This window comes from Bufo gargarizans, chromosome 1 (genome assembly GCF_014858855.1).
Source record: "Bufo gargarizans isolate SCDJY-AF-19 chromosome 1, ASM1485885v1, whole genome shotgun sequence".
Taxonomy (NCBI): domain Eukaryota; kingdom Metazoa; phylum Chordata; class Amphibia; order Anura; family Bufonidae; genus Bufo; species Bufo gargarizans.
The window spans coordinates 517993062-518007646 of NC_058080.1; the positions used below are offsets into that span (position 1 = coordinate 517993062).

The 14585-nt window shown below is 41.6% G+C and overlaps 1 protein-coding gene across 3 annotated transcripts in view; it reads left to right on the forward strand.

Moving 5' to 3' along the window:
- Window positions 1-7911, forward strand: part of KIAA1671 (KIAA1671 ortholog) — a 173420-nt gene extending 165509 nt beyond the window's left edge. For all 3 annotated transcript variants that reach the window (XM_044275376.1, XM_044275378.1, XM_044275377.1), the window contains 3 exons: window positions 476-639; window positions 6173-6254; window positions 7783-7911. In XM_044275376.1, the coding sequence (XP_044131311.1) occupies window positions 476-639; window positions 6173-6251 (243 nt within the window). In that variant the 3' untranslated portion in view covers window positions 6252-6254; window positions 7783-7911. The remainder of the gene's footprint in view (window positions 1-475; window positions 640-6172; window positions 6255-7782) is intronic.
- Window positions 7912-14585: the final 6674 nt, after the last annotated feature.

The window sequence follows — 14585 nt, forward strand, 5'->3', positions numbered from 1 at the left end:
AGAATTTATAGATGTTTTCTATGTTCACTTGACATATATTTTGAATAGAATATCTGATGCAGAATCTGCGGCAGAAATCCACCTGTAGATTGTCCCCACGGAATGGGGTTAATTCCCATGTAGTAAATCCATTGAAATTTTTGCACAGAATCCAAGTGACTTGTCAAATCTGTACCGAAAAAATCTGCTGCATGCACGGCAATTCAGTTTCCCAATGAAAACAATGGGAACACGCTTCAAACACAGTGTGAACATACTCTTAAATTTATAATGCATCATGGTATTGAAACCCAGAATTTTTTGTAAGGTTTCCTTTTTCTGTTTCTTGTAAATGCTTCTTGTACATTTATGACAAGGAACATATGTGGGCTTTTCACAGAAACTAGTGCAACCCCATTTTTTCCAACCTTACTAATCTTCAATTGTATCATCATATTGCATTGTCATATTTCATACTTATATATGTTTTCAATAGGCCCAACTTCGGAAAAGACAAGAGACAGAAAGTAGTAGTGAATCATCAACTCAACCTTCCTCACCTCAAGCTTCTGCTCAACCCTCAAGATCGCCAAAATCCCCTTTACCACAAGGAACAATTGGTGTCAAACTCTTGCCGACCTCTGCGGACATACAGGACAGGTCAGCTGACCCAGCTCTATGTTTAATAGTACCATTAATGGAACTATTAAACATTGTTTTTCCTTGGAAAGAAGGGGACGAGAAGCTGTCAGAATCCTTTAGAGCCTATTATCTTCAGGGAAAGTCAGATAAAAATGGATTCCTTTGCTGACAAATGTCCCCTGAATGTGAGGACATGTCATCATGAAATGCAGTGCAGTCTAAGGGCAGCATGTTATAGAGCAGGAGGAGCTGAGCAGATTAATATATAGTTTCTGTGGGAAAAGATTCAGTGTAAATTTTTCTACATTTTCTACATTTAAATCTCTGCTTTTTCTTTGCTTAACCCCTTAAGGACCGAGGACGTATCGGTACGCCCTATTTCCCGAGTCCTTAAGGACCGAGGACGTACCGGTACGTCCTGACTTAAAATCTGAATTCCGGCGCCGCGGGGGTTAATCGGAACGGGATTTCGGCTGAAATCATTCAGCCGGCATCCCGTACCAACGCAGGGGGGGGTCATTTGACCCCCCCGTGTCGGCGATCGCAGCAAACCGCAGGTCAATTCAGACCTGCGGTTTGCTGCGCTTTTTGCAGTTTCTGATCCCCGCGGTCCCTGACCGCGGGGATCAGAAACTTCAGAGTGCCTAAAATCAAGATTTCACCTTCCCCCTGCACCCCTGCACGATTTGATGGCGGCGGGTGGTGCAGGGGGGGTGTCGCAGGCAGTGGGGGCGTTGCGGGAGGCGGGCGGTGCGGCAGGCGGGATCGCAATCCCCCGCCTGCCTCCCCTTGAATAATCGTTGGTTTCTAGTGGATATACCAGGGTGCCAGCACATTGCTGGCACCCTGGTATAAACGGCTGACATCGTTGATGCGATGTCAGCCGTTTAACCCTTTCCATACAGCGGTCCGTACGGACCGCTGTATGGAAAAGGTTAACAGTGCAGGGAGCTCCCTCCCTCTCCCATCGGGGGGCTGCTGTGCCTTTGCAGCCCCCCGATGGGAGAGGGAGAGAGCCCCCAGGCATCCCCCCGAGAGCCCCGTCCTTACCCTTCCCCGTCTGCGAAGTTGTGGCAGACGGGGAAGGTTCCCATGGCAACAGGACGCCTGCTCAGGCGTCCTGCTGTCCATGGTGCTGAACAGATCTGTGCTGAAAGCATAGATCTGTTCAGTGTAAGTAAAATACAGTGCAGAACCCTATATAGGTTCTGTACTGTATTATACAGACATCAGACCCACTGGATCTTCAAGAACCAAGTGGGTCTGGGTCAAAAAAATTAAAAAAAAAGTGAAAAAAGTTAAGATAAAAAAAAAAACATTTATCACTGAATAAAAATTAAAAAAATAAAATACACTACACATATTAGGTATCGCCGCGTCCGTAACGACCTGATCTATAAAACGGTCATGTTACTTTCCCCGCACGGTGAACGCCATAAAAATAAAAAAATAAAAACTATGAGAAAATTGAAATTTTGCCCACCTTACTTCCCAAAAAAGGTAATAAAAGTGATCAAAAAAGTCGCATGTACGCCAAAATAGTACCAATCAAACCGTCATCTCATCCCGCAAAAAATGAGACCCTACTCAAGATAATCGCCCAAAAACTGAAAAAACTATGGCTCTTAGACTATGGAAACACTAAAACATGATTTTTTTTTGTTTCAAAAATAAAATCATTGTGTAAAACTTACATAAATAAAAATAAAGTATACATATTAGGTATCGCCACGTCCGTATCGACCGGCTCTATAAAAATATCACATGACCTAACCCCTCAGATGACCACCGTAAAAAAAAAAAAAAAAAAAACGGTGTAAAAAAAGCAATTTTTTGCCATCTTACGTCACAAAAAGTGTAATAGCAAGCGATCAAAAAGTCATATGCACCCCAAAATAGTGCCAATCAAACCGTCATCTAATCCCGCAAAAAATGAGACCCTACTCAAGATAATCGCCCAAAAACTGAAAAAACTATGGCTCTTAGACTATGGAGACACTAAACAATTTTTTGGTTTTAAAAAAAAGTTATTGTATAAAACTTACATAAATAAAAAAAGATTGTATACATATTAGGTATCGCCGCGTCCGTGACAACCTGCTCTATAAAATTACCACATGATCTAACCTGTCAGATGAATGTTGTAAATAACAAAAAAAAAAACACGTGCCAAAAAAGCTATTTCTTGTTACCTTGCCTCACAAAAAGTGTAATATAGAGCAATAAAAAATCATGTGTACCCTAAACTAGTACCAACAATACTGCCACCCTATTCCGTACTTTCTAAAATGGGGTCACTTTTTTGGAGTTTCTACTCTAGGGGTGCATCAGGGGGGCTTCAAATGGGACATGGTGTCAAAAAAACAGTCCAGCAAAATCTGCCTTCCAAAAACCGTATGGCATTCCTTTCCTTCTGCGCCCTGCCGTGTGCCCTTACAGCAGTTTACGACCACATATGGGGTGTTTCTGTAAACTGCAGAATCAGGGCCATAAATAATGAGTTTTGTTTGGCTGTTAACCCTTGCTTTGTAACTGGAAAAAAAAATAAAAAATGGAAAATCTGCCAAAAAAGTGAAATTTTGAAATTGTATCTCTATTTTCCATTAAATCTTGTGCAACACCTAAAGGGTTAACGAAGTTTGTAAAATCAGTTTTGAATACCTTGAGGGGTGTAGTTTCTTAGATGGGGTCACTTTTATGGAGTTTCTACTCTAGGGGTGCATCAGGGGGCTTCAAATGGGACATGGTGTCAAAAAAACTGTCCAGCAAAATCTGGCTTCCAAAAACCATACGGCGCACCTTTCACTCTACGCCCCGCTGTGTGGCCGTACAGTAGTTTACGGCCACATATGGGGTGTTTCTGTAAACGGCAGAGTCAGGGCAATAAAGATACAGTCTTGTTTGGCTGTTAACCCTTGCTTTGTTAGTGGAAAAAATTGGTTAAAATGGAAAATTAGGCAAAAAAATGAAATTCTCAAATTTCTTTCCCATCTGCCAATAACTCTTGTGCAACACCTAAAGGGTTAACGAAGTTTGTAAAATCAGTTTTGAATACCTTGAGGGGTGTAGTTTCTTAGATGGGGTCACTTTTATGGAGTTTCTACTCTAGGGGTGCATCAGGGGGCTTCAAATGGGACATGGTGTCAAAAAAACTGTCCAGCAAAATCTGGCTTCCAAAAACCATACGGCGCACCTTTCACTCTACGCCCCGCTGTGTGGCCGTACAGTAGTTTACAGACACATATTGGGTGTTTCTGTGAACAGCAGAGTCAGGGCAATAAAGATAGTCTTGTTTGGCTGTTAACCCTTGCTTTGTTAGTGGAAAAAATTGGTTAAAATGGAAAATTAGGCAAAAAAATGAAATTCTCAAATTTCATCCCCATTTGCCAATAACTCTTGTGCAACACCTAAAGGGTTAACGGAGTTTGTAAAATCAGTTTTGAATACCTTGAGGGGTGTAGTTTATAGAATGGGGTCATTTTTGGGCGGTTTCTATTATGTAAGCCTCGCAAAGTGACTTCAGAGCTGTAGTGGTCCCTAAAAATTGGGTTTTTGTAAATTTCTGAAAAATTTCAAGATTTGCTTCTAAACTTCTAAGCCTTGTAACATCCCCAAAAAATAAAATATCATTCCCAAAATAATTCAAACATGAAGTAGACATATGGGGAATGTTAAGTCATCACAATTTTTGGGGGTATTACTATGTGTTACAGAAGTAGAGAAACTGAAACTTTGAAATTTGCAAATTTTTAAAAATTTTTGGTAAATTAGGTATTTTATTATGCAAAAAAATTCATTTTTTTGACTTTATTTTACCAGTGTCATGAAGTACAATATGTGACGAAAAAACAATCTCAGAATGGCCTGGATAAGTCAAAGTGTTTTAAAGTTATCAGCACTTAAAGTGACACTGGTCAGATTTGCAAAAAATGGCCTGGTCCTTAAGGTGAAAATGAGCCCGGTCCTTAAGGGGTTAAAGTGGTTCTCTCTCGGAATTTGGAAAATAAAATTACTGAAAATACTTAAATATTACTTTATTATAAATATATTCCGAAATACTGTTCATTAGTTATAATGGCTCGTTTTGTCTGGTGAGTAATCATTTGGAGAAATAAAATGGCCACCTATTGGTACACACAAAACCTGTCCTAATCACACAGGAGGACAGGGTATTTCACAACACTGAGGTAAAGAGCTGCCTCATCCTCCTCTCCTACTTGTCAGGGATTATGATCCTGAATACAGATGATAAGATCTTCAGCTGAATTTCTCTGGGAATAGATTGGATAAGGAGACATCAAGTACAGAGAGGACTGTGGTAATGTGGGGCTTTGGTAATGGAGAATGCATACTAAGTGCTGCTGCTCATCAGCTGCATCCCCACCCTCCTCTCTGTGTAAGTGTGTATACAGAGATAGCTGTCAGTCACTGACAGTTGCACACAGGGAGGTGTTATCAGTGATTGATAGCATTGTGTGTGTAGGTGTATATACAATCACTGATAACACCTCCCATGTGTACAGCTATCAGTGACTAACATCTATCTCTGTAAATACACCTACACACACAATGCTATCAGAGATAGATGTCAGTCACTGATAGCTGTACACAGGGCAAGTGTTATCAGTGATTGATAGCATTCTCTGTGTAAGTGTATATAGAGATAGCTGTCAGTCACTGATAGTTTTACACGGGGGAGGTGTTATCAGTGATTGATAACATTCTCTGTGTAAGTTTGTATACATAGATAGCTGTCAGTCACTAATAGATGTACACAGGGGAGGTGTTATCAGTGGTTGATAACATTCTCTGTGTAAGTTTGTATACATAGATAGCTGTCAGTCACTAATAGCTGTATACAGGGGAGGTGTTATCAGTGATTGATAGTATTATCTGTGTAAGTGAGTATTTAATGGGGAGACGGTAGAAAGCTGCAGCCAGACACTTCTTGTGGCAGCTTATATCCCAGGAGAACAAAAGGATCTGGTGAAAATATTAATTTTGATGGATCCTTCTTTTCCCCATATCATCTGTTGGAGGAGAGTCAGGAACTCCCCACACACATTAGACTGTCAGTGTTCTCAGCTGACAATACATTAATGTGTATTTGGTCCTTTAGTGATGATACAGAGAATCCCATCAAGCACTGATAACGCCTTCCCCTGTGTACAACAGAACTCAGAAAGAGCAGAGACTTAAATGTGTAAAGTACAAGGTTTACGGAATGTTTTAACACAAAACTATATATCAATCTGCTTAGCGCCTCCTGCCCTATAACATGCTTTTTTCAGATTGCACTGCATTTTGTGATGACGGGCTCTTTTTAAGATCGTTTGTGAATCCCACAAAAAAAAAAATGAAAAATCTCATATCTGTGGCCAGTGTTAGTATATCAGGGCGCATGATCTATGGGTACAAATGATCCCATTTACTATTCTGGCAGCCACTGGGTGTCCAGCTTGAATACCATCATTTTGCAATGGAGAACCTCCTCCGCAGGTGTGAACCTAGCCTTAATTTAGCATAATTATTTGCATTTTGTTGATTTCAGAGGGGCAAGTGCATCCCCACAGTGGTTAAAGGAGCTGAAATCAAAGAAGAGACAGAGCCTCTATGAGAACCAGAGTTAACAGGTATGCTTGTATTCAATGCCTATGTCGAAATATATAGTGTAGAGTATAGTGTTTTGTGCTCCAGAAGACAAAGCAAAGTTGAAGATGTCTGTAATGGTCATCCTTTTCTGTTAGAACATGTTTTTAAGGGAATTTGCCATTATTACAGGACCTTTAATGGAAGGTATCACTAACAAACCAGAAAATGTTGCATTTTAGGCCACTACCCTTTTCCATTAAGCCACACTATTTTGTTGGGTCAGGTATTTCTAAATGTAGATGTGCCAAATTATGCCACAATTTCACATTAGTAAAAGTGGGCCAATGTTTAAAAGAACCAAGGAACTCGCAACAGTATGAAAAATGGTTTGGTGGTATCTGATCATTCGTTACATACCAGCTTGATTGCCGCCAGTGAGGTGTTTCTTCTCTGTGCAGAGAGGAGCATCATGGTTGCCTAGTGGCAGCTCATGTAGCGGCCGTGCACTAGGCAGTACTACTGTATGGGTATATAGTCAGCCATTCATTCTCCGAAATAAAAAGGATAGCCTGTGGAGGAGCATCTGGAGCCCAGCGTGATTGGACTAATTGGAGTTTATATCTGTTAGAGGAGTTGTCCAGCTTCTACAACAATTTTTCCTATGCCCTAGACAGCATCCACTGTTAGTATCAAGGATCGGGTCTGGTCCTGCTCCTTCTGGTCCCTTACATGTAAACTTGACGTGGCCATGCACTAGCCTCAGCAGTTATATGCCCCCAATCGACACGTAACCTAGTGTATTGTTGGATGAACCCGAGAACTACATTTTTCTGCCTGATCCTTTTGTTCTCCTAGGACAGGCATGCTCAACCTGCGGCCCTCCAGATGTTGCAAAACTACAACTCCCAGCATGCCCGAACAGCCTACAGCTATCAGCCTACAGCAGGGCATTGTGGGAGTTGTAGTTTTACAACAGCTGGAGGGCCGCAGGTTGAGCATGCCTGTCCTAGGAGATACACCACCTCTAGAAGTATCTGCTAGTGGCTCTTTCTTCTCTCTCTATTGATAGTACATACGCACTCAACCGAATTGCACGTGTATACATGAGGGAGTCGGGAGAGAGTTGTCAGCCGAATGGCAGTTATTTAATGTGTATGGCCAGCTATCGAGCTATTTGTTTATTACATAGAAAACCATTCAGTGTACGGTATATGTTAAACATATCCACAGGGCGCTATTCATTGGCTGCCCCAAGAGTTTCCTTTGGTCTCTGTCTGTCTTTTTGTCACTATTTTTTATTTTCAACTATATAGGAAAGCGCAGCAAACTGTGCTTTCCTATACAGAGGGCTGCCACAAAAAAAAGTATAAAGTGCGGTATATTATGTATTCATTTCATGCTGTACAGTGCTATATATTAGAGCCTTCTGTTTATTTATATCATAATCACAGGCCTCCGTAGCAGAGACCAAATCTGAGCTATTAGAATATTTTAAGATCTTTAATTTTTAAGTTTCTTTTTACTTATTTTATATAACGTAACGCTGTAAATTGTATTTATTTATTCTAGAACCAACAGTCAACCAGAAGAGGACACAGCAGTTTAACATAAGCCTTAATCCACCCAGCCCTACAGATGCACATCTTTCTGCTGTCTTGCTTCATCTCAACTGCAATGTGTTCCGTGCCTTCCCATTTTTGCGGGGAAAAAAAGCTGCTTAGTACTTACACAGATACAAACAAAAATGTATTTTATTGTAGAAGAGATAAGTCACTTTAAAACTGAAAAGGATACCTACTTGAAACAGAGCTGTACAAAAGCCAAAGGTCATGCCCCCTGATGACCTGTTGATATGGAGGGAGTCAGGACAGTGGCCGCTAGCGCTTGTCAGTGGAGCGAATGTGTAAACCGGTTCTGTATGCGAAGGACTCAATGTAGAATGAGTGGGGGGAAAAAAGACTGACTTTTGTATTTGTTTATGAGAAAAGAAATCAATTTCACAAATGAATCTATCTTTTATGTCGCTTACAATATTGTAATTCACTATCCAGATGATTTATTCGTCCCAGAGTATATAAATATATATATATATATATAGAAGAGAACAAAATGTTTACTGCCAATAACAACAAAAATGCTTGACTACTTTTGTAAAATAATTTTTAAAAATTCTTAATAGGAAAGAGAACGTCGGATTGTGTTTTATGCTCTCCTTGCTTTTATTTTGTTGTCTGCACAATACTGTTTTACCGTCGAACAATATATTGTTTTTTGTTCTCTGCTAAACCTTGGTTCGTTATTTCAGTTTGCCGTTTTACCATTCTCACTGGCTACCAGCCATTCTCTGCCCATGTAAATTACCTTTCACACACTAAAATGATTCCCATAATATAAGCATGGTTTGCCTATGTGCTGTAATACATATCCCGGGGCTCCCTGTTCTGCTTTGCATGACCCAGTAGACTCATGCCTTTGCTCTGTGTCTTTAACATTACCCATCTTCCATACATATCTGCTCCCCCTTGTGTCCTTGTTACACCCTTCTTCTATGTAACCTCTTGTTTTCTGCATGTTTCTGTGTCGGATCTTGTTGTGCCTGTATTTACATTTCAGTAGGGCCAGATTTACCATAGATCCCCGTAGGTTGGGGTTTATTTTGGGGGGAGGGGGGGGCAGCTCTTTCTCTGTCTTGCTAGCATGATCAACTTTATCTTTCAGAGATGAGCTGGATGAACAATAGACATTAAGCACAATGTGAAAATGCTAAAAAGCTACAAAATGCTCTGCGTGACTAGTGGCATGGATGTGGATTAAATCGCCTAAAGTTATGTAAATCTGGCCCTGTCCTTCCACGCAAAACCATTAAAGGCTATGGACACCTTTGGGGGCATGTTTTTTTTTAAAATTATTATTGCATTCTATTTATTTTAGGGTACTTTCACACTAGCGTTGACGGAACTGCCTGCCGGATCCAGAAATCCGTATGCAAACGGATATCTTTTTTTTTTACTGATCTGGATATGGATCCAGTAGACGTATTCATTGAAATACCGGATCCGGTATTACATTTTTTCAAAGCTAAAAAGAACTGCGCATCCGGCAAGTGCAGTAGTGTTCTGGGATTTTGGCCAGAGAAAATACTGCAGCATCCTGATGCATACTGAACGGATTGCTTTCCATTCAGAATGCATTGGGACAAAACTGATGTGTTTTTTTCTGGTATTGAGACCCTTTACTGTGTTTTTAATACCGGAAAAGAATAACGCTAGTGTGAAAGTACCCTTGGGCTGCAATAATTTGTTAATTTGGTCTTTATTAAACATTTTCAACAGTTTTTCCTGCAGCTTTCAGTTTTACTGCATCTGCAGACTGTTGCTATTCCTTCTAGTGACTCCACCAGAGCTCTGTTCGTATGGCTCGATCTGTACCAATAGCTCTACTTTCTAAAGGCGTCCATAGCCGTTAACTCTTCCTCTATGGCTCTTCTACAACTCTAATACACAATGGATGAGCTACAGTAAATGGTGTTGCCTTATAGCAAATCATGCTTCGGAATCTAGATTCTACCTGGCAACAAGCAGGACGGAAAAAGGTTGAAGCAGCAATAACCTCGTCAGAATCGTTTCCCATAATGTATGCTTTGAATGTCTACTTTTAGTGGGAACCAGTAGGACTACTGGATTTTCCATTATATGGATGATCATGATTATGTTCTCTGCATCATGAAAATATGCTGTGGTCTAACTGATGAGTTCCTCACATCTGTCATTTCTGTGGTAATGAAACCTTAAACCGGGAGAACATGTTTTAAAGGGATTCTGTCACCAGATTAAACCCCATTAAGCTAGCTGACATGAGCGATGTGCTAATGTCAGCTGACCCCAACTAGCCTATTCCTACTTTTATCTATGCCCCTGTTACTCCAGAAATATAACTTTTATAATATGCTAATTAGCCTCTAGGAGCAGGGGGGGGGGGGGGGGGGCGTTGCCCCTGCTCCTGGAGGCTCCGTTCTCCCACCTCTGGCCATGTCCTGCTACACTAGATTGACAGGGCCAGGCAGCCTTCACCTCCAACTGACGGCCCTGTGCGCTGGGGAAATCTTGCGCCGTGAGGAAGCCAGCAGCCAGCGAGCGCTCTTCACTCACTGTGCCTGCACCGAATACTGAACGGGACGGCGCAGGTGCGAGATTTACACGGCAGACAGGGTCGGCAGTAGGAGACCAACGCTGCCTGGGCCTGTCAATCTAGTGTAGCAGGACTTGGCCAGAGGTGGGAGAACGGAGCAACGCGGCTAATTAGCATATTATAAAAGTTAGATTTCTGGAGTAACAGGGGCATAGATAAAAGTAGGAATAGGCTAGTTGGGGTCAGCTGACATTAGCACATCGTCAGCTAGTTGATTAGGGTTAATTCTGGTGACAGAATCCCTTTAAAACTGATTGTGGAGGAAATGACTTCCAGATGATTATGTATAGGGTATAATATGAATGTAAAGTACATTGTGCTTTCTGGCAGAGGGAGGGTTTAATGTCGATGAACTAAAGGGGACAAGCACCTATAAGACCCCTTTTATAGCTCATATGACAAACATGTTATTTTTTATTTTCCAACTACTTATTCAAAACAATCCTGCAGTTTTGGCCCTGGCCTCTAAGCTGCAACTTCCTGGTAATCTTTGTCTCTTCGGATCACTTTTCAGCAGTCATCTCATTATTATCTTATTTGAGATTACAATGGCATATATAGATAGGTAACACAGGATCCACCATTCACAGTAGGTGGTCATAACAGCTTATCTACTCCGTCCTCGTCAAATGACCTCCGCGCAGGTATCTAAAGCTCTCCCATAGAAGTCAATAGGGTCCCCTCCTGTCCATTGCGTCTATATAGTCCATGGTGGTTGCTATCTCTAAATGCTGTTAAGAACAGCTCTGGCTAGATGGCTGCCCTCTTAATCATGTTCAGGACATAGAATTAAAAAATCAGCAATCAAAAAATAAAAACAGATTAGAAAAAAGATGTGTTGCGATCTGGTTTTAGCCGGCAGGAAATAATTCTATGGGACATTAACTTTAATAAAGTTTTTGCATTGTTTTTGCATGAGGTATACTAGGGGTGTTGTAGGTGTTTATTACCTTGTAGGTCACTCCGGGTAGTTTCCTGGGTTGTAGGTACTATTAAAGGGGATAGTATATTTTACTCCTGTCTTGACAACATTGGTGCAGATTTACTAATCCTACCTAATACCAAATATATTACAGTGACTGATGCTGGCTGATAAATGTGGTGCATCTTTAGACTGTCTAGTCTGTCTATACCACTTATTGAGGGACATTTATCCCATATGCCAGTCTTGACCTCCCTGTGCTGGAGTAAGATGTGCCTAATGTATTAAGAGGCAGATGCCTGCTAATAGATTAGTTGCATCTCTGCCCCTTGGTGGGCCAGAAATTCTAGTTAGCGGCTGGCGTAACCTCGAGCAATAAGTTATCGTAAATCCGGTGAGCTGTGCTAAGCCTTGCCTCACCTGCTAAGCTGCTCCCCCTGTCTCCCCTCTTCAGAAAAGTGTCGAGAAGCATAAACAGTGGCAAATTATGTCGCAAATATGACATGCTCCATAAATTGCTACTTTTTTAAACTACATTTATAGTGTACAAGCTTTAGTAAATGTCCCCATTGGCTTTCTTTGTGCCAGAATTGTGCACCAACATTTTGCTGCAATATTTATGCACAGTATTGCGTCGCAGGAGACACCCCTTTCCCACAAAGAGCCTCTTGGCATGCTTGCCGTTCTGCCGCCGACACTCCGGCCCGCCCTCATTATAGGCAATGGGGCCGGAGAAGACCTCCGACGGCACGCGTGCGCTAGTGTGAAAGTAGCCTTAAAGGGGTTGTCTGCTTTTTACTATTGATAACCTGCCCTCAGGATAGGTAATCAATATCAGATCGGCCGGGGTCCAACTCCCGGCACTCCTGCTAATCAGCTGTTTGAAGAGAAAGCAGCACTCATACGAGCTCTGCCTTCTCTGCTCTGTTTACCCGCTCACCACAGCAATTGCACTGTTGAGCAGGTGTAATTACAAGTATGGCGTCCCCTTTCACTTCTACCGTATCTGACTGCTCTGTCCAAGTGCATTCCCATAGAAGTGAATGGGGATGCCGTACTTGTAATTACACTGCTCATCACTGCAATTGCTGCGGCGAGGGGGTAAACAGAACAGGCTTTCTCTTCAAGCAGCTAATCGTTGGGGGTGCCATGAGCCCCACCAACTTGATTTTGATGACCTATCCTGAGGATAGGTCATCAATAGTAAAAAGCATACAACCCCTTTAATAATTATGGCGCACAGCACGGGTGCCAGAATTCTAGCTCAGTTTCAGCTCGAATCCTTGTGCATTTTCATCAGTAAATCTGCTCTAGTGTGTCTACCATCACATATCTGGGGTTCCCTACTTGACAATAAGCAGATCACAAAGTGTACCCCTACTGGTACCCCCAAAGCCATCAGCTGTACTGTATTAGTAAATCTGGCAGTGCTTAGTTTCCTTGCAGCACCACCACAGGAGAAATTTAGCATTGCACAATGTGCATTCAAATTATTGGACGCTCTTGGTAGTCCTCTCGGCTCTGGCCAAGTGATCAGGTGCGCCTCGGAACTCGGTAAATAGCAAATAGAGAATCCCTTTGTCATGCATTAGCCCCTCACCATAAGGGTATGTTCAGACGGAGGCTTTTGTCAGTAATAGAATCCGCCACATATCCCACTGCAAAAACCGCTTTGCTGTGATCCAGGTTCTCCCATGGGTTTTCATGCGGACTCACTCTTGGTTTAGTTCCACTGAATGAAGCTAAACTGCAAGCACGCTGCCGCTGTGGCTTTGTGAGTGTTCCGCACGGTAACTGCGCTAACCGTGGACTTGTACATTCTTGGCGTGATCTTGAAAACCACATATCAAAAATCCTCTGCCACATGAACTGCTGCACAGCCTCCCATTGAAAACAATGGGATGCAGTTTTCAGCGCAGATTTGACCTGGTTTTCGCTACCGAATCCTTGCTGAAACCCATGCCCAAATTTCTCAGTCTGAACATGCCCCAGCACAGTGTATCAGTATTGCCTGGAATGTTCCTTGTAAGCACAATACTTTACTTACTTCCTTTTTACGTCAGCCAACCGTTTTTTTACACTACTGCCCCCTTTTTTTCTTGAATGTGTAGACCTTTGCCTAAATGTATATGCAGTATGCATAAGCTGTTGATTTGCCAAAAACCGTATTGAAATTTCAATATTTTTTTTTGCCATTTTAAAGGATTTGCTCCCACTTGCAGCTGGCTGATAGCTCGATCAGGATGTGGTGTGTAAAGTCTACAGCAAGCTGTTTGCCGCAGATTCTCTGCTGTGCGTTCCCTAGAATGGGCCATACTGCTCTGCATATTAGAAAGGGGTATCCAATCTTGACCGTCGCCTGTGTCTGGTATTGCAACTCAGCGCTTAAGAGCTGCAGTACCAGACATGGCCTAGAGACAAGAGTGGTGCTGTTTTTGGGGAAAAAAAAGACTCTTTCTGAAGAGCTCCTTCAATGGATTCATAAAGGGGTGTTTGGGGTTTTTAAAATCTCGCCTCTGACTTGAAGAGCGTTACTCAGCTACTTTAACCCTTTCTCTGAAGAGACAAATGTTCTGCAGAATGAGACCAGAGAAAAAAATTACCTTTGACGAAAGGTAATTTCATCCTGGTATAGATTGTACATGGGTGTAAATTTAGTTTTTTTAATGTTTTTCCTATAATACAAATTAAATGTATTGCCATAAGTACCTTTTACAATATAATATGTGTACTAGTGTGACACTTATGACAAGAATGGCTTCCTGAAAATGAGGGTATGCAAGATTATTTGATTTGTGAGTATCCCCCAGTGGAGCCACAAATAAATCTTGTAAAAACACGACTGGTAACAAATGAGGATTAAAGTGATTATGTATATGTGAAACCTCAGTAGCACTCCCACTGTAAAACTTCTTGCACAGAAATTAACTTGTATATAATCCCAGAATCCTTTGCACTTACTGTCGCACTACTGTATCAGGAGGAGATGCTTGTGAAGAGGCCTTTACATGTTTCTTGCATCTCAGTGACCTGCAGCAGATTGTATTGTTTGTTGCGCCAATAAAGAAATCTATTCCATTATAAGTGTGTATATATGGATGTATACACATCTGTAAATGTCTATATATACATATACACATTATACAAAGATGGTATTGCAATAAAACCGGTTTTGAATACACAGAATATATATTTAACAACAAAGTGTCTGTTTCTTTATTATTGTGTCCTTTTGTCTACTCCTTAGGCCTCATGGCCGTAG